Raw genomic sequence first — 20,188 nt, forward strand, 5'->3', positions numbered from 1 at the left:
ATGCTGGAGAAACTCAAGTCTGGCAGCATCTGTGGAGAGAGAAACAGAGTTAACATTTTGAGTCCAGTGACCCTTCAGATCCACTGTTAATCCTGCCTAAAGGACGTTTACTGAAACAACATCATACAATCCAAGGCTACTTATAGATTTGTAATTGATGCTGTTTTGATGCTTTGACTAAAATCTCAGCTAGTATATGTTTAAGTTCACAATTCTTGACTGTTCTGAAGTAATGCTTGAAATGTGTATGATCCATACTATTGCGTAAAACATTGTTTAAACTAAATGTAACAGAATAACCCCAAAGTATAGCCATCAGCCATTTTTCCTGATGTTAACTGCTCTATCTCATTCCTGAGTTGATTTTCTTGTATAAACACCTTAATGAGAAACATGATGTTGGCAAAGAGTGGCGATATCAAAGCCAAGGTTGTTAATCATAGTTAGTTAACTTGGAGGGAATGCAGCCATATCCTTGAAGGGAGAGGGTTCATCATAAAGGATTGTTACATGCTGGGGACCTCTACCTGGGTGAGCTTTAATGGGGTGGGAGAATCTACTCTATACAAATGTTTTGCATGGAGGGAAAGATGCATGAAAACCTGTAATCATAGCAAGGAATTTAGATGATTTCACTAACGGTAAAATAAAGTCTAAATGGTATATAATTCTCTTTGAACCCTTGTGACTCAAGTTCCAAATATATCTCCGTAAAAGCAGTTGCAAGTCATGGTGGTGTTGCTCATCTAAGAGGTTTGTTCATGGATTAAATTAAAACATTTCCTATAAATTTTGGTGATTACTGTAAATGCCTGTGGTTGGAGTTTGTGTATATCTCTGCTATGCACACACTATCTTGCCAAAAGTGAGCATCATTCATTGATTAGGAAGTCTGGCAAGGCTATTGGGGAATGTTCGATAAACTGGCCCATTTGTTTTCCAGATGTTTCATATACACAGTGCATTGATATTTGACATTGTTTAGATACGTTGTTCCAATTTCTGAAATTGTGATAACTCCATTTGAAAACTGGGAGCCGGCATGCTGAACTGAATGGTTGCTTTCTGTGGAGTAGTTTCAACAATTATTAGCCTGGAGAGTAGAATGCAACGTTGTGCTGGTTACTAATAGCACACTGAGATTGGCCAATGTTCTCTGCTTTGAAAGTGGAGGGCTGAGACATTCTAATGCCTTCTCCTAGTAACCATCAATCCCCTCACTAATCAAGAACCTATCTATCTCTGTCATAAATACACTTAATGATTTGCTTTCCACGGCCTTTCGTGACGGTGAGTTCCACAGATTCACCATTCAATGGATGAAGAAATTCATCCTTATCCCAGTTTTAAAGGGTCATCCCTTCACTCTGAGGCTGTGCCCTCAGGTTCTTGTCTGTCCTACCAGTGGAAACAAAATTGGGAAATGTCCTTGAAGACTGCAAACGTGAATGAGCATGTTTGAAATTGTTCCCTGATTCCCAAGTGTAGTCTGATTTACATTGTACACACAGTCTGCATTTTCAGATTTTTTAATAACCTAGTAACTACAATTGAATTTCATCTTCCAAACACTGAACTGTTACCTCGATCACATGGCTTCAATTTGACAATGGGCTTTTTTTTCCATTCTCGGGATGTGGGTGTTGCTGGTTGGGCCAACGTTTATCACCCATCCTGAAGGTGATCTTTGTGAACTACTGCCATCCCTGGCTGGCAGGGGTTTTTGGGCGGTATGGGGGGGGGGGGGGAGGCGGCGGTGGGGGGGGGTGGGGGGAGGCGGTGGGGGAGGTGGGGGAGCGGGGAGAAGCATGGTGCAGTGGCAGCCACTGTGCCGCTAGGCAGAAAGTTCAAAGAGTTTGACCTCGTCGCAGTGATCTAGTTCCACTTCAGATTGGTGTGTGACTTGAATGAGAGCTTTCGGATGGAGGTGCTGCTGTCATGCAAGAATTGCCCTTGGCTTTTAAAAGTGCAAACTCTTCATAGGGGTGCCAGAAACATTGGAATACAGAATGCTCAGCCTGTGAGGGATTGTAGAAACTGTATTCGACAGGAACCTGAACTTTGCAACACAGGAAGGCTTCATCGTGTCTGCGCTGGCATACTGAGATTGCTATCTAATTAGTGCTGCCCCAGTGCCAATTTACAGCTTATTTTCTGTTCAAGCAGATGCCTACTTTGTTTTTGAAAATAAACTGAATCTGTCTGACTCATTTAGATTGTATATTTCAGATCAAAACTGCTGGAGGTGTGAAGTTTAAAAAAATCATTCACCTAGTGTTTTGTTATTTATCTTGAATCACACTGTGGATTAGATTTTGAGTTTGCTTGCACCTTTTCAAAATGAACATCTAGTTTTTCTGGCATGGAAGCAAAACATAGAGGAACCAAGAAATTAAGTTGTTGAAGTCCTGTAATATTGAGGAAGTTTTTCACTTTAATAATGGTTATGTTCAAATTGATTTGCTGTACTTGGTTTGTGAGCTTTCCTTTTGTTTGGTGCTTGTGTATTTTCAATGTTGGTTGTTTGCATTTTGTTTCCTGGGAAATTTTGAATGATTGCAGACTATTGAATAAGCGGTACCTCTCCAATTTCAGATTTTCAAAAGAATTGTTGTGTTTTGAAGGTTAGAATTGATTTAGGATCTTCCCACCAAGTTTACATTTGATGGATATCTTTTCGTTTCTTGATGCAGTTTTCCTTTACACTATCCACCAGTGGCTGCTTTGAGTTGGAAAGCACTTCAATTTTTCAGGGAAGCTTGTAACTTAACAATTGTCACATGTGCTGCACTCAGTAAAATTAGCATGTTGAATAAAGAACATTCATAAAAGGCTGTTAAAAATATTTTGCCAACAATTATTAAGCATTAGGATCTGTCATTTAAGAATTACCGCTGTTCATCATAAGCTCACAGTGCACAAAAGCGAGACTTCTTGTTAAATGAAGAAATGCAACAGTTAAGATTCATTGAATCTAAAGCATTGAACAGTGGAAGAATACGGAGTTGCTTAATTTTGTAGAAGGTGATGATGAATCCATTCTATAAAGTATTGTCAGTCTACAAATCCATTCTATAAACTACTCTGTGTGATTTCATTGTCATTTGTCCCACTGTGCATGATTCTTGAACTTGTTATACTGTATGATGTGTCTCGGGTCGGTTTGCCTAACCTCTGTCTGAATGCCTTGCACAAAAAGATGTAAATAAGTGGATCCAGGCAGGTGTTTGAAGCGCACAGCCAGAGCGTTGACTCCTTTATATAATAGAGCATGTGCTGCTTCCAGCATTCTTTCACTTTCCCCACTTGGCTGAGTGTGTAGGGCACCCTCATGAAATGATACGGCGCAAAACAGACGAAGAAGACTGACACAATGACAAACAATTTGACTCTTGTCTTTCTCTGAGCCTTACTGCCTTTGCTTTTGGACTTTACGTAGGACTCGTAGACCTTCTTGAATATTACAGTGTAAAGCACGACCATCAGTATGCACACTGCCCAGAAGATGAACTGACTGATATAGCTTAGTGTGGCATGCCACATCAATCCAGCTGGTCCCTTCAGCTTCATGCATTTTGTCACCGATTTTGGTGTGGCCGGTTTGTTTGTCAGGATGACATTGGGAAGAGACAAAAGGAACATGATGACCCAAACTGCTACAGCCAGAAGTTTGCTGAATCTAGGCTTTCGTATGCATGACTTGGCGTGGGGTCGAGTGATTTTGAGGAAACGATCAAAGCTGATCAGCCCTAGAAGTATAATGCTGACGTACATGGTGAAGTAGAAAAGCACTGCTGAATAGCGGCATACAAACCACCTCACCTGCCAGGGGGCCTGTTGTGTGTCACGGAGTATTTTAAAAGGGAACGTCAAGGTCATGAACAAGTCAGCAACGACAATGTTTTTCAGGAGGACAATGAAGGTAGAGTTGCTGGGGATTTTTGAAAATATTTTGATTGCCAAGATATTGAGGCTGATACCAATGACGAAGAGGAGACTGTAAAGTGTAGGAAACACCACCTTGGTGACCTGGTAATCTCGTGGACACTTGTCCTGTGATGATGTGTTGGAGAGGTTGATGTCAACATCAGAGGAATTGCAAAGGCTGCTGTTCATACTTGCTTCCTGTGGAACAAACAATAATTACTTGTCATGCTAGCATTTTCTTTTAGCAGTTAAGCTAGTACTACTTTTCCAGTTGGGTTTGAACTTTTCAACACTGGGACTCACTGCAAGTTCCCTATAATGGCCTACTTGTCCTGACGTACAAAAGCCATTGTCAGCAATGCCAAGAAAGGAAGTGTTATTATTACAGAAATTAATTTTTATAGAATCATACAATACACCAAAAGGTGCTTCTAATCACTGCCCCTTGACATTCAACAGTGTTGCCATCACTGAATTCCCCATTATCAACTTCCTGGGGACTATCATTGACCAGAAACTCAACTGGACCCATCACATAAACATAGTGGCTACAAACACAGGTCAGAGGCTAGGAATACTGGGGCGAGTAACTTACCACCTAACTCAGCAAAGCCTGTCCACCATCTACAAGGCATGAGACAGGGCTGTGATGGAATATGCCCCACAAACCTGGATGGGTGCAGCTCGAACAGCACGCAAGAAGCTTAACACCATCCAGAACAAAGCAGCCCACTTGATTGGCACCACATCCACAAGCATCCACTCCCTCCACCACTGATTCTCAGTAGCAGCAGTGTGTACTATCTACAAAATGCACTGTAGAAATTCACCAAAGATCTTCAGACAGCACCTTCTAGACCCACTTCCATCTCGTCTCGGTTTCGTGGCACACATCCGTCCAAAGAACTCGACGTAATTTTTTTAAAAATGGTAACCCAGTGAAGCTGTCATTAAAACTCACCTGGTTCACTAATTGTGTTTAGGGAAGGAAGTCTATATGTGACCCAACATGTGACTCCAGACCTGCAGGAATGTGGTTGATTCTTAACTGAGCACCAAAATGCCACACAGTTCACCATCGTTGTTTTATAATGGCCACATCCTGTGAAGAACTAAATTAAACATAAGAGGAAGTACAAATGCTGATGAATGTTAACTTGCTGTGAGCCAGCTCTTTCAGAAACTACAAGTAAGGAGAAGGAGACTGAAATGTACTGCTTTCTCAGGAGAAAAGAACAGAAAATACCATGGTTTTCATTTGGTGCTATTGCTTACTTACTGCAGCAGAAGTTCCAAGTATGGTGTATGTTTTGTGTTAATGCAAGTTTGCCTTTTACATCTTCAGTTTAACTTTTTAACAGGACCTAGAATTACATAGTTATCACACCTCTAAGAATCATTTGCTCGTACCTAATCCATGAGAGAGCCCTACTGAAGAAGGGTTACCCTCGAAACGTTGACTTCTCCACCTTCTGATGCTACCTAGCTTGCTGTTTCCTTCCAGCCTCCTGCCTGTCTCCTGTGCCCAGAGGAGGCTGAACTAAATGTCCCTGTGTTCTGCTTCTCTAAGCTATTGTCTGTGTTTAGGTCTGAGTAAAATGAAACCGGATGTTGAGGCCCTATGTTCTTTCTTGGCCAAAGTATTTTGCAAGAATGGTTTCAAGTCTGATTCGCAAAATGCTTGTTACTTTGAGGATTGGTTAGCTCATTTGACTGAATTTGATGTGAACAGGGTGGGTTCAATTCCCACACGGGAGCTGGGGGTTACCATAAAGGCGTTTTCCCTCGCCTGAAACATGCTGACCCTCAGGTTAAACTCAACAGCGGTCAGCTCCCTCTGTAATGAGAAAGCAGCCTGATGGGACTGTAGCAACTTTTGTTTTTATTCTGAGCTGCATCGTTTGTGGGACCCTTCTTCTCTGGCCTTGTCTCCCCACAGCTGATGTTAAGAGTTGTGCGATCCAACCCTGAAATCCAGCTGACAATTGAGCGAGCACTCTCGGATATGCTTTTGACATTCACCTCATGCATTCTGAACCCTGACTGGCTGAGTACGTTGGCTGACATTCACATTTTCTTACTGGGAACCTCCTGACACCTCTGCGTGATATTTGATCACCTGCGCCTACGGTTAGTTTTTGCAAACTTTGCAATTCCTTTCATGGCCGTTTCAGGCCCTGCTTCTGGACAAAGGACTTGCTGTTCTTTATTTCCCGTACTGAAGAAAGTCCCAGTAAACACTCCCTGAAGTATTTGTTATTTATTATTGTAAGCAAAATTTGATCTTGTTCAGTAAAAGAAATGATGTATTTACCTAGTGTCTAACATAATGCTATAATGCTATAATGCTCTGAAACATTTTCGACCTACACAGCCAATGGCAGTGTTGTAAATTTAGTTTGCCCCAACTGGCTTCGGCAATTTGCTCATGAGCTACCTACCCACACAACTTTATCTCACCTTAACAGCAAATCATTCTATTTCTTTCTCTATTAAATATTTCATAGAGTCAAAGAATCCCTACAGTGTGGGAGCAGGCCATTCAGCTCATTGATTCCATACTGATCCTCCAAAAACCATCCCAACCAGAACCATTCCCCTACCAATCTAGCATGGCCAATCCACCAAACTTGCACATCTTTGGAAGGTGGGAAGGAACCAGTGGAAACCCATGCAGACACGGAGAATGTAGAAACTCCACACAGACCGTTGTCTGAGGGTGGAATTGGACCAGGATCCCTGGCGCTGTGAGGCAACAGTGTTAACCACTGATCTACAATTATTTATGGAGAAATCCCATTCATTGTGCTGTTTCATTGAACATTTTGGTTTGAAAGTTTTGCTTCCAAGATGATGTTCCTTCTGTTTCTCAGTTATCCTCAGATTTGTAACATTCCTACTGAACCTGACAGTTTAACTTAACAGTTCCCTGCTTCAGAGTATTCTTCATAGAATTATTGAATCCCTGCAGTGTGGAAACAGGCCATTTTTTTGCATTCTTTTCATGGGACATGGGGATCACGAGCAATGCCAGCAATTATTGCCAATCTTTAATAGCTCTTGAGAAAGTGCTGATGAACTGCCTCCTTGAACTGCTGCAGTCCAATGTGTTGTGGGTGCACCCACATGCTGTTGAAAAGGGAGTTCTAGGGTTTTGACCGAGCAACAATGAAGGGATGGCGATGTAGTTCCAAGCAGTGCTCCCTCTAAATTTTCTTTTTCAACACACACCTCCAGGGTTTGACCCTGGCTGCAACATCCAGAACTAGAAGTCAATGTTGTGATCCACGTTGACACACCATTTACTGTCTGTGGAATATTACAAGTTAGAAGGAACATTGGTTCCAAGTCTGAATGGCATGTGGCTTAGAGAAAAATGTGCAAGCTGTGGTACTCCCACGTATCTGCTACACTGGTCCTTCTAAGTCATCAAGGATACAGGTTTAGATGGTACTATTAAATGAGCCTTGGTAAGTTGCTGCAGTGCCCCTTGTAGATGGATACATGCTGTTGCTGGTGGGGTAAGTAAATGTTTAAGGGGGATTGAGTTCCAATTGAGAAGGCTGCTTTAAACTGGGCTCTGAAACAGTTTCTTAAGAATGACCAACTATTTGACCTCCCTGAATTTCCTCCTTACCTTTTTCTGGGAGAAACCTTATTAAGATTGTGGTAGAAGACTTAGCGATATAATGCAGAGACTTTTGTACCTCATTGGTTTAGTTACATTATGCTCCATAAAGTACATCGTGTCTTCTGCTCATAGATTAATAATAAGATATATGGTTTGAATAATATTTCCTTTGTCAAGAAAGAAAATTGCACCGTCAGGTTTGTTCATTTTTATTAATAAGATTCACTTGTCCATGGGATGAAATGAAGGTCACTAGTTAAATCAGTGAGTGAAGTGTGAGAGAAAATGCTAATGCTGTTATTATTTGCTGAAGAATCTGAGTGATTTTACTGTTTTATTACTTCTTTCATGTTTGAGTTGCTGTAAAGTTTTCCCTGTTAAGTAGTTGCATCACAACAATGAGCCTGCTAAGATGAGCTATTCTCCCATGTATGTCATTTGACCTTCAATGCCTTTTCAGAAAGGATAAAGTCAGCATTTTAAAAGGGGAAAAAACTCATCTAAGTGTCTTTGGATTAAGGTGGCTTTACTTGGCAGAAAGTTAATTATCAATGTTTTCATCACCATGTCTCTCCACCCCTTTCCCTGGGTGGTATGCTGGGCACTGGAGGGAGAGGAAGATGAGTTTATGGCAATGACTGTTCACAGACAAGTACAGACAACTGTCAAATAACAAAATATAGTTGATCTACACATTGTGATTTTGTACTAACAGACACCGTGGACTTCCACAAGGGTAATACATGCTGAGAATATGAAAAATGTGAGCCCTCTCATTCTTGTGAATCTGTAACCACAGGATCAGTAAACTCTCAGCTGGTTAATTTCTTGCCAATAAATTGAGAAGGCTCCCTTGTATTTTAAATAACAAACAATCTTAAACAAAGAATGAACATGATTGAGTTAACTCTATCTGTGGTACTTTGCCTCATCAATCACAGATAAAATTTTACTTTATTTATATGCGCTGTGGAGAATATTACAGACCTGATTGTCTAATGTCTTCTCTGTAGGTAATGTAGATTCATAGAGCCAAAGACTCTCCCCATTCAGAAGGAGGCCATTTGACCCATCATGTCTGTGCAAGCTCCTGAAGGAGCTACTCAGCTGGTGCCATTCTCCAGCTGTAACCCTCTAAATTCATCAAGTTCAAATATTTATCCTGCTCTCTTCTGACATCTTGTGTGGAATCCACCTGCACCACTCTCCCAGGCAGCGCATTACAAATCCTAACAACTCTTTGCGTAAAGAGGTTTCTCCTCATCTCACTGCTAGCTCCCTTGCTGACCATGTTCAAATTTAATAATCATGCAACACCAGGTTATAGTCCAACAGGTTCATTTGGAAGCACTAGCTTTCAGTGCGCTGCTCCTTCATCAGGTGGTTCATCAGGAAGGAGCAGCGCACCGATAGCTAGTGCTTCCAGTTAAACCTGTTGGATTCACCTGGTGTTGTGTGATTTTTAACTTTGTACACCCCAGCGAAACACAGCATCTCCAAATCAGTCTTCAAATTGTGACCCCGAGTTACTGACAAACCAATTGGTGGAAACAGAATATCCTCTACCCTGAAAAGAAATTGTTAATTTCAAGATCATCACTTAGTCTTTGCTCTTAGTAGAATAAGCTTAATTTCTCTGATGTAAAATCCCTTATTCCTGGTATCATTCCAGTGAACCTTCTTCAAATTCTTTTTCCAGGGCTTTAACATCTTCAAATAAGGTGCACATACTTGACGCATTACTCCAAATATGGCATGACCAATGATTTGTATCATCACTTCCTTACCTAGCCTACAAACTGTGGGGCCTCCTATTTTTTTTCAAACAAATGGCTTTAATAAGTAATTAATTCGATGCTGGGTTTTTTTTTTGCCTTGAGGATTGTTGTGGCTATACAGGACATTGGTTAGGCCACTTTTGGAATATTGTGTGCAATTCTGGTCTCCCTCCTATTGGAAGAATGTTGTGAAACTTGAAAGGGTTCAGAAAAGATTTACAAGGATGTTGCCAGAGTTGGAGGGTTTGAGGTATAGGGAGAGGTTGAATAGGCTGGGGCTGTTTTCCCTGGAGTATCAGAAGCTCAGAGGTGACCTAACAGTGGTTTATAAAGTCATGAGGGGGATGGGCAGGGTGAACAGCCAAGGTCTTTTCCCTGGGGTTGGAGTCCAGAACTAGAGGGCACAGGTTTAAGGCGAGAGGGGAAAGATATAAAAGAGACCTAAAGGACAACATTTTCACGTGAAGGGTGGTGCGTGTATGAAATGAGCTGCCAGAAGAATTGTTTGAGGCTGGTACAATTACAGCATTTAAAAGGCATCTGGATGGGTATATGAATAGGAAAGGTTTAGTGGAATATGGGACAAATGCTGGCAAATGGGACTGGATTAATTTGGGATATCTGGTTGGCATGGATGAGTTGGACTGAAGGGTCTGTTTCCGTGCTATACTTCTCTATAATTCTATGACTCTTAGTGAGGAGCTCTAAATATAACCTATTGAGCAATAAATTGGAAATTAAGCTGAATTTTTTTACAGAAACTGGTGAAGATGTGGAACTTTTACCACAGTGGTTAGAGTGAATAAAATAATATATAAATTGAGAGGAAGTCAGTAGAGCCGTGGACTTTTTAATTCTAACCACATATTTTGGTAATCTATAAAAAGCACAGAATGGGACTTACTGGAGAATATCTTAACTAAATGTTCAAGTGCAAAAAATAAATCCTTGGCCCAAAAGAGGGGTTTATATATTGTCATGGTAAAGTGAGGTTTTTGGCACTCTGTCCAAAAAAAATTGGAATCCTTACAGTCTGGAAGCCAGCCATTCAGCCTGTCGAGTCCACACTGACCCTTCCAAAGAGGATTGCAACTGGACCCATTCCCCTATCCTATCCCTGTAACCCAGCATTTCCCATGGTTAATCCACCTAGCCTGCCGATCCCCGGACACTGTGGGACAATTTAGCATGGCCAATCCACCTAACCTGCACATCTTTGGACTGTGGGAGGAAACTGGAGCACCCAGGGGGCACTCACACAGACCCGGGCAGAGTGTGCAAACTCTGCACAGGCAGTTCCCTGAGGCTGGAATTGAATCTGGGTACCTCATGCTGAGTCGGTGCTAACCACTGAGCTATTGTGCCAGATGATGAAAGCAGTGTATCCAAATATGTTTAAAGTAGCAGCACGTGGATTCTTGATGTGCAAGGTGGTGACATTATCGGGGCTAAGCAGGAATATAGGGTGATCTGATTGGCTGTGATTTTACTGAATGGCAGGAATGCTTAGAGACGTAAAAAGATCTATGAAATAGAACATAATATCACATATATTTCAACATAAAATTCCAGGCATGATATTTGGTGAGATCGTGATGCATCAGTGAGCATTTTGGATCATATCAACATTAAAAGACATTGAAAACCTTCACTCTTTCTCATCCAGTTTTTCGAGGGGTTTTCTGACATTATGCATTCAATAAGCTCATCTTTCCAAAACAGGAACCACTTACTGCAGTGACTGACAAGCGTCCAATGGAGGTTCAGCAAATTTCTTGATTTAAAGCTTTCCACCAGCAAATGAGTAGTTAAATAAATGCGAAATGAAGAGTAGAATGATAGAAATCTCACTAATTTGATTGTTTAATGTTGATTATCATTTTTTTTTTCTGACATTGAATTATTTTGTGGTACCATGATTGTGTTGTATGTATGGCAGTTTTAATAACGCTTTAGACAATTAGGATCCATCATTGTGGGAAGAATTTGAATTCACGGAGTCAGTAGAATTTGAAGAACCTTCTTACTTGATTACTCTTGATTGAGATTAATGTCAGTTCTCCCTCATGTTGGTGTTGGAATTGACAGTAGTTGAAGGTTGCTGTTTAAGCAAATAATCCTTTTTTTTTAAGAAAAAGCCCTTATTCATGAAAGAAGGAACATCCTGGATGATCATGAAGAGGGGTAGTCATTGAGTTACCTGGAGTCCAAGGAGCCTATTGTGGTGGGTGAATCCCAGAATTATAACCGTGTAGAAGGAGGCAGTTCAGTCCTTTGTACCTACACCGGCTCAATTATTTGCTGCCCATCTCCTGTCTGTGTTTTACGCGAGTCCTGGCACACCATTATACTATCAGAGAAACCACACAGTGCTCTCTTGAATACCTCCATTAACCCTCCCTTCAGCACATTTCTATCGGTGCATTTCATACCCTAACTGCTTACTGTTTGAAACAAAGGTTATTACTTGCAATATCCTTGCTTTGTTTATACATCACTTTAAATCTCTGCCCCTCTTGCTTTTGATCCTTTTACGAGTGGGAACAGCCTCTCCTGAACTACTCTAGCCAGCCAGCTCATGACTTTGAAAGCCTTAATCAGATCTTCCCATTGCTGTCTTTTCTTCAAAACAAAACAGCTCTAGCCTCATCAATCAATCTTCACAGCTGAAGCTTCACATTCTTAAAACTATGCTTGTAAATCATTTCTGCCCTCCCTCCAATGCTTATGCATCTTTCCTATAATGTGGCATTCACCAAGAGTCATAGAGATGTACAGCATGGAAGCAGACCCTTCAGTCCAACTCATCCATGTCAACCAGCTATACTAAACTAATCTAATCCCATTTGCCAGCATTTGGTCCATATCCCTCCAAACCCTTCCTATTCATATACTCCTCTAGATGCCCTTTAAAGGTTGTAATTATACCAGCCTCCACCACCTTCCTCTGGCAACTTGTTCCATACATGCACCACCCTCTGTGTGAAAAAGTTGCCCCTTAGATCCCTTTGAAATCTTTCCCCCCTCACCTTAAACCTATGCCCTCTATTTTTGAACTCCACCACGCCAGGGAAAGAAACCTAGACTATTTACTCTATCCATGCCCCTCATGATTTTATAAACTTCAGTCTCCGATGCTCCAGGGAAAATAGCCCCAGTCTATTCAGCCTCAAAACTTCGAACCCTGGCACCATCTTTGTAAATCTTTTCTGAACTATTTCAAGTTTCACAACATCCATCCTATAGCAGGGAGACCAGAATTATATGTTGTATTCCAAAAGTGGCCTAACCAATGTCTTGTTCAGCTGCAACATGACCTTCTAACTCCTATATTCAATGTACTGACCAATAAAGACAAGCATACCAAATGCCTTCTTCACTATCCAGTCTAACTGCGACTCCAGTTGCAAGGAACTATGAAGCTGCACTCCAAGGTTCCATTTTTTTTCAGCAACACTCCCCAGTGCCTCCATGCTTTTGCACTCTATCCCCCTATTAATAAAGCCAAGAATATTGAATGCTTCATTTCTGCTCTCCGCACCTGTCCTGCTACCTTCAAATATCCATCCAGGTCCCTCTGCTCCTTTATCCCATTTAGAATTTTCTGTTGTCTTTGAGTGTTCTTCTGAATTGTACTTCATCTCTCCACTGAACTTTACCTGCCCATTCCACCAACTTGTCAATGTCCTTTTGGAGTTCCAAACTGTTCTCCTCACACTTATTTTACAATTCTTGCAAGTTTAGCATCATCTGCAGACTTTGAAATTTCTCACTGCATGTCAAGATCTCAATCATTAATAGATATCTGGAAAAGCAAGAGCCTCAATATTGATCCTGGAAAACTCCACTGAAAACCTTCCTCTAGCCCGAAACCTATCAATTAACCATTACTCTATTTCCTATCACTCAGCCATTTTTTACTCCATGTTGCCATCGTTTCTTTAGTACCTTGACCTGTAGTTTTCTTCACGAGTCTGTTGTGAGGCACTGTATCAGATGCTTTCTGGAAATCCTTGTATAACAGGTCATTAGTGTTAACCTCATCAACCCTCTCAGTTTCCTCTTCAAAAACCTCCAACAAGTTAATTGCCCTTTAGAAATCCATGCTGACTCTACTTTTGTCAACATACCTTTTCCCATAACATCAAATATTCTATCCTGAATAATTGTTTCCAAAGGTTTCCCCAGTATCAAAGTTAAACCAATTGATTTGTAATTACCAGGGTTAGCCTTGCCACCTTTTTTGAAGCAAGGCTGTAATATTGGCAAACTCCAGTCTTCTGGCACCTCACTCAAGTCCAAGGAAGACTGAAGTATAATGAGTGTACTATTTGAACACTGGAGGAGAGAAATGGAAGGCTGCATGACTGGGTCGCAGGAAGAGGTGGAAACCAGAGGAGGGCACAGACTTAATGAGAAAACAATCAAACTTGAGTTGCAAAGGATTGGGGAAAAAACAATCCTACCTTAAAGTGTTTTTTCCCAGGAGAATCAGTATTGTAATCTGATTATATTCTGTCCTTTTGTTGTAACTCTTGACTCCTTTATTGATTCAAATATGTCCAATTCCCCTCTCAAAGATATTCGATGACTCAGCCTTCACTGTTTTCTGTAGAAGAGAATTATAAAGATAATATTTACTCTCTCTTTCATTACTTCTCCAAATCTCCACCTTAATGGCCTGACCCTTTAATTTGAAATGATAATTCCCTCCACAAAAAGAAACAATCTCTCAGCATCTACTCTGCAATGCCTACTCAGGATCTTTCCTGCTTCAAAAAGACTAGCTATCATTCCTTAAAACTCCCAACCTTTCCTTGGAAAACAATGCCTTCATTGCAGTTGTCAGTGAGTAATCAGTATCTGAAAATCTTCCAATGTAATTGCATCCTATCAAGTGAGGAAACCAAAACTCTACACAGTACTCTGGGTCTGGTCTTACTTATGCCTTTTACAGTTAGAGCAGAACTTCCTTATTTTTATTTCACATGTCTCTTGCAAGAAAGGCAAGCCTTCAATTTGCCTTCCTAATCCCAGGCTGTATCTGCTTGGTCAGAGTTTTTGTTATTCTTATGCAATGACATCCAAATCTCCTTTGTACTACAGCACTCAGCAACCACTCTCTATTTAAATAGTATTCTGTTTTGTTTTCCATTCTTCTTGACAATGTGGAGAACTCCACATCTTCCCACATTATGCTCACTCTGCCAGTTGTTTGCCAACTCACTTAACATATTTATTGCAGGGTTTTTGTGTACTCCCGCAACCTGTTACTCTATGTATCTTTGTGCCATCTGCAAATTTACCCTCAATCCAGTCGCTGCCTTTATCCAAGCTGTCAATAAAGACGGTAAATAGTTGAGGCCCGACCAGTGATCTTTGTGGCACTCCATTAGTTACAATTTGTCAATCTGAAAATCACCTAATTGTCTTGACCTCTCTTTCTTGCTGGTTAGTTAGACATCCTCTAACCATACTAATATTTCACCTCCAACATTCTTATTTTGTGTAGCCAGTTCGTCTTTGACATCCTATCAAGTGGCATTTGGAAATCCATCTACATTATATATAGACCCTTCTTTATCCACCCTGTTCTGTTCGCGAAAAAAAACAATAAATTGGCCGAACACCATATCCCTTTCACGAAATCATGTTGACTCTCCCAGATGGCTTTATGATTTTCACATGAACTACAACTTCCTTAGTAATGGATTCTCACTTTTTCCAGTGAGTGAAGTCAGATCACTAACCTGTTGTTTCTGCCTCCTTCCTTGAACAGGGGTTTGACATTGTAATTTTCCGATTCTCTGGGACCTTTTCGGGATCTTTGCAATTTTGAAAGCTTACAACCAGTGCTCTCACTAATTCTGTGGTGCCTCCTTTGAAAATCCCTTGGGTGCAGGCCTCAAGGCATAGGGAAGTTGTCTGACTTTAGGTTCATTAATTTTCCCAGCACCTTTTCTCTGTGATGGTTTCTCCTTGTTGGTTAAAATAATCTTGTGCACCTCTAACAAATCTCCCCTTAATCTTCATTGCTTCAAGTAGAGCAGGCCTATTTTTCCAAACTGACCGTGTCAATAATATGTTCCATCCCTGGGGTATCACCCAACATACCCTCCTAAAGACCCTCACATTCTTAAAGTGTGGTGACCAGGGCTGAGCCTTCTTTTTAAGCTGGGGCTTCTTAGAGGTCATCATAAGTTTCTTTTGTAGTTTGCCACTCTATTTAAAAGCACTAGTAACTATTGCCAGATTCAGTTCCTGTTCTTCCTTCTTCCCTGAGAACTGTTTAATATTTGACTCAGCATCCTTTTAGTTCTCTTGGACATTTTTGTGGGTTTTTTTTTCTTAAATTCATAGGATGTGGGTGTCACAGACTCCGGTAATGTTTGTTGCCCAAGCCTAATTGTTCTGTCTGAGGTGGTGAGCTGCCTCCTTCGCATATACGCAGCTCATGTAATTTTCTATAAAATGATCAAGGGTAATGTATCACTTTGTAGAACATCTTAATTCAATAACACACCATGTGTATGTGTTTTTTTTTGTTTTGATATACAATGTAGAAATTGAACAAATCAATACTGATTGCGTCAGATGCTGAGGGGTGACCTTACAGAGGTTTATAAAATCATGAGGGGCATGGATAGGGTAAATAGACAAAGTATTTTCCCTGGAGTCGGGGAGTTCAGAACTAGAGGGCATAGGTTTAGGGTGAGGGGGAAAGATATAAAAGAGACCTATGGGGCAACTTTTTCACTCAGAGAGTGGTACGTGTATGGAAATGAGCTGCCAGAGGAAGTGGTGGAGGCTGGTACAATTATAACATTTTTAAAAAGCATCTGGATGGGTATATGAATAAGAAGGGTTTGGAGGGATATGGGCTGGGTGCTGGCAGGAGGGACTAGATTGGGTTGGGATATCTGTTTGGCATGGACAAGTTGACTGAAGGGTCTGTTTCCGTGCTGTACATCTCTATGACTCTGACTCTGTTTTGGAAATGTCCTCCATGATGTGGAGTTGGATACCTTTGTTTTTTTTGCAAGGTTGTGATGTAAGACCAGGGTAGAGTACAGATTTGAAAGGTGACTTAATCCCTATTGTTTACAACATCCAGAAAGCCTGGGCAGCTGGGTGGCACAGTGGTTAGCACTGCTGCTTCACAGCACCAGTGTCCCAGGTTCAATCCCAGCCTCGGGTGACTGTCTGTGCGGTCTAAGGTCTGTGTGTGTTTCCTCTGGGTGCGTTGGTTTCCTCCCACAGTCCAAAGATGTGTGGGTGAGTGAATTGGCCATGCTAAATTGCCCATAGTTTTGTGCTAAGGGGAGGTGATGGCCTAGTGGTATTATCACTGGACTGTTAATCCAAAGGCCTAGATAATGTTCTGGGAACCTGAGTTCAAATCCCACCACAGCAAATGGTGGAATTTGAATTCAATTTTTTTTAGGGCGGCACGGTGGCACAGTGGTTAGCACTGCTGCCTCACAGCACCAGAGACCCGGGTTCAATTCCCGACTCAGGCGACTGACTGTGTGGAGTTTGCACGTTCTCCCCGTGTCTGCGTGGGTTTCCTCCGGGTGCTCCGGTTTCCTCCCACTGTCCAAAGATGTGCGGGTCAGGTGAATTGGCCATGCTAAATTGCCCGTAGTGTTAGGTAAGGGGTAAATGTAGGGGTATGGGTGGGTTGCGCTTCGGCGGGTCGGTGTGGACTTGTTGGGCTGAAGGGCCTGTTTCCACACTGTAAGTAATCTAATCTAATAATTCCTCATTTCATAGTGGGATGCAACATTGCAGGAAATCCCTTTTGCCCTTCTGTCAGCTCTTGAGACTAATTACATCGCTTTACTAAACTCCTACTCTCTCCCAAATCCTGCAATTTCTTCTTTGCTTCTGGTATATATTGAGCTCACTTCTTGAACCTGTTTCTGCCACTCTTTCACAGAATTTTCCAAATCAACCACTCACTTCACAAAGATTCATAAAATTGAATTATATCGTCTAGAATGGGTCCTTTGGCCCTTGAATCTTTACGCCCAAAAATATAACATCACCTACAAAAGTCCCACTTTCCTGCACCAAGCCCATAACCTATTATTTTATGTCAGCCCAGTTTCTTTTACAATCTCCTTAAATCCTGTTCTAGCTACTGACCTCTGTGTTGTGGGAAATGGCTTCTCCTCATTTATCCATCAAAACCATCTTTGATTTTGAACTCTGATCTCCCAGCATCAGCATCTGCACTAACTCTGTGCCATTGACATCTCTTAGCCTTGGTTCCATTCCAGTAAACCTCTTTTTCACCCTCTGCAAGGCTTTCACACCTTCCCTAAAATGTAATACCGGAATTGGACACAATACTTCAGCTGACACCAAACCAGTGTCACATAACTGGTGTGACATTCCTGCTTTTCTATTGCACTCCTCTTTTCATATCAATGAGAATTCCATATGTTCTAATTAAAATTACGCCATTAACTGATAAGGTGTTATAACATAAAGACAGATAGCTGAACTAAGTCAACCTTCCTACCTCTGTATTTGCAACACAGTAAAATTAAAACCTCCAAAGACCTTCAAAATTGGCCCCATTACTTCCTAATCAGAATCTTTTTGTTTGAATGCCTAATCCCAGACTCGGCAAATAATTGATTCTAGACATCAGGGGCTGAGCTTACACAAAAGGTGTCGCAATTTATGAGCGACATCAAGCAACAGTGCAATCAAATTGCTGTCTGTGATATAAAAGTAACATTTAATTTCAGTAGCATTCACACAAAAGACAGACAAACAAACATAGTTAAGGGACAAAACTGTCCAGATGACATTCCATGATGTGTTGTTTCACAGGCATAGATAATTGTTTCTTGTTTGGGTTTTTTGAAGGTGTCAGTCAAGATCACCTTTTCAGTGCCCTCTGAGGACGTCAGTGATATTTAGTTTCTGTTCTCTGAATTTGCGATAGTTTATGATAGAAGTTGGAAAGGGGAGCTTTCGAACCTTCATGCTGTAGCATGACGAGCCAAACTCTTTCTCCCATTAAACAGTGTCCAAACTCAGATGTTTCCCTATCAGACTGACGACTGTCTCCCCATGAGGCCCCCATTACAATTTGGCATCAGTCTTCCAGTTTCCAAGTGCTTTTTCATAGAAACCCTATAGTGTGGAGGAAGGCCATTCAGCCCATCGAGTCTACACCTCTGAACAGCAATCCACCCAGCCACATCTCCCTAACTTATCTCTGTAAGCCTGCATTTCCCATGGCTAACCCATCTAGCCTGCCCATCTAGCCGATACTTTACTATTGCTAATCCATCTAACCAGCCCATCTTTGGGCTGGAGGAGGAAAGCCACACAGTTATAAGGCGAGTGTGCAAATTCTGTACAGACAGTCGCCCAAGGCTGGAATCGAACCAGGATCCCTGGTGCTGTGAGGCAGTCGTGCTAACGACTGAGCCACTGTGCGGCCCTCCGTTTTGTCTCTTTCTCACTTGAGAGTTTTCAGTCTCACAATGTCAACCCAATGAGTTTAAAGATTAGCCTCATAACTTATTGTTAAAATAAAATGCACTTACATTACAAATTGATTGAAAGACCTTCTGGTTTCCCAAACATTTAAGCAGTACGAATGCTTGTGAGTTCTCAGAAGCAAGTTTATCTCTCTGTCCGTTTTCCGAAATGCCTTGTGTTGTGGGTTTTTGTCTTCCTGTTGGCTGCAGTGTTCAACATGTGAAGCAAGTTATAATGGCTTTGCAAAGCTTGATTTTGCAATTTACTAATATAATTACCTTAATTAAATCACACATCGACAATATGCTGACTGTTAAACTGATCGCAATTTTGTTGCCAGATGCTAACTCTTCACTATATATTCCTCTAATCTTTTTTACTATACCTGCATTCAGTTGGAATTGAGGGCATCAGATTATTGGTACACCAGCTGCTGCACTTCTGTTGAATGGTGTTCTCTCCGTTCTGCAATCTACCCAATTTAGCGACTTTACAGTGGTCTGATCAGTGAGCAACATATGGGAAGCATGAACCTTATATAGAAGCAGAAGTTGGTTTGTAGGAAACTGTAATTCCTCAGAAGTTTACTTCAGTTTATAGCCATAATTTCAAAATCCCTTTTGTTTCTTAGTGTCGATCAATATTGATTTTGACAACATATAAAGTCTTTGCTGTCTTTAAATATATCCAGTGAGCTTCCATGTTGTAAACTTGCAGACTTCCTAACATTAGTTGTACAGGAGCTTAGTCAGAGCAGCAGCAAATCCCATCCGGAGTCCTGTCAGAATTCCAAACGGCTGATGTAAGGAGCATCAGTGCAAAAGTGAAAACTGATGAGCAGGCAGTGGTCATCTTCCTATTCTGTTCGCAGGTTTTGAATATAGTATCTACGTTGACGATAAAGTTAGAATGATACCTAAAAAGCAATGTGAATAATGTAACTAACAAAATAATCAACTCATTAAGAATGGCATTACCAGTGGTGGTCCAAGCTGCAGTATATGGGGGTTCAAGGCTGCCATTGTGATCAAGGACAGACTTATCTGCAGCAACTGTTTGATATTCAAGCAGCTTTGGATCAGAGTTTATGAGCTAGAGGCTGAACCCCTGACACTGTGATGCGTTAGGGAGGGGACAGTCACCTGGATTCTGCATACAAGGAGGTACGCTCGCCTCTTGGCGTAGGGTGTTCTGATGTGGTCAGTGGTCAGGAGCAGAAGGTGACAGCAGGTGAAGGAACCCAGAGTGTAGCAGCTTCAGCCTCTGCAATTGTTCAACAGGTTTGAGATTCTCTCTCTGCTTTATTGGACAACAGCTGGACTGTGGGATGGATGACGCCATGGTAAAG

General features: G+C 41.4%; 2 protein-coding genes across 7 annotated transcripts in view; one reads left to right on the forward strand and one right to left on the reverse strand.

The window, feature by feature from the left end:
- LOC132821781 (mediator of RNA polymerase II transcription subunit 12-like protein) overlaps positions 1–20,188 on the forward strand; it is a 604,412-nt gene that overhangs the window by 338,592 nt on the left and 245,632 nt on the right. The gene's annotated exons all lie outside the window — the stretch shown is intronic.
- On the reverse strand, positions 2,915–19,456 carry LOC132821437 (P2Y purinoceptor 13-like). 2 transcript variants are annotated; one of them, XM_060834024.1, is made up of 3 exons: positions 19,226–19,456; positions 18,906–19,043; positions 2,915–4,125 (listed from the first exon to the last, which is right to left on the reverse strand). In XM_060834024.1, exons 1-3 carry the CDS (start codon positions 19,229–19,231, stop codon positions 3,073–3,075), a joined length of 1,197 nt encoding a protein of 398 aa, XP_060690007.1. In that variant the 5' UTR covers positions 19,232–19,456; the 3' UTR covers positions 2,915–3,072. The 2 variants fall into 2 exon arrangements, with proteins under 2 accessions (XP_060690007.1, XP_060690008.1); XM_060834025.1 differs by lacking the exon at positions 19,226–19,456 and adding an exon at positions 13,803–13,945 and having other exon boundaries at positions 18,906–18,991.

Source organism: Hemiscyllium ocellatum, chromosome 13 (assembly GCF_020745735.1).
Source record: "Hemiscyllium ocellatum isolate sHemOce1 chromosome 13, sHemOce1.pat.X.cur, whole genome shotgun sequence".
Taxonomy (NCBI): Eukaryota; Metazoa; Chordata; class Chondrichthyes; order Orectolobiformes; family Hemiscylliidae; genus Hemiscyllium; species Hemiscyllium ocellatum.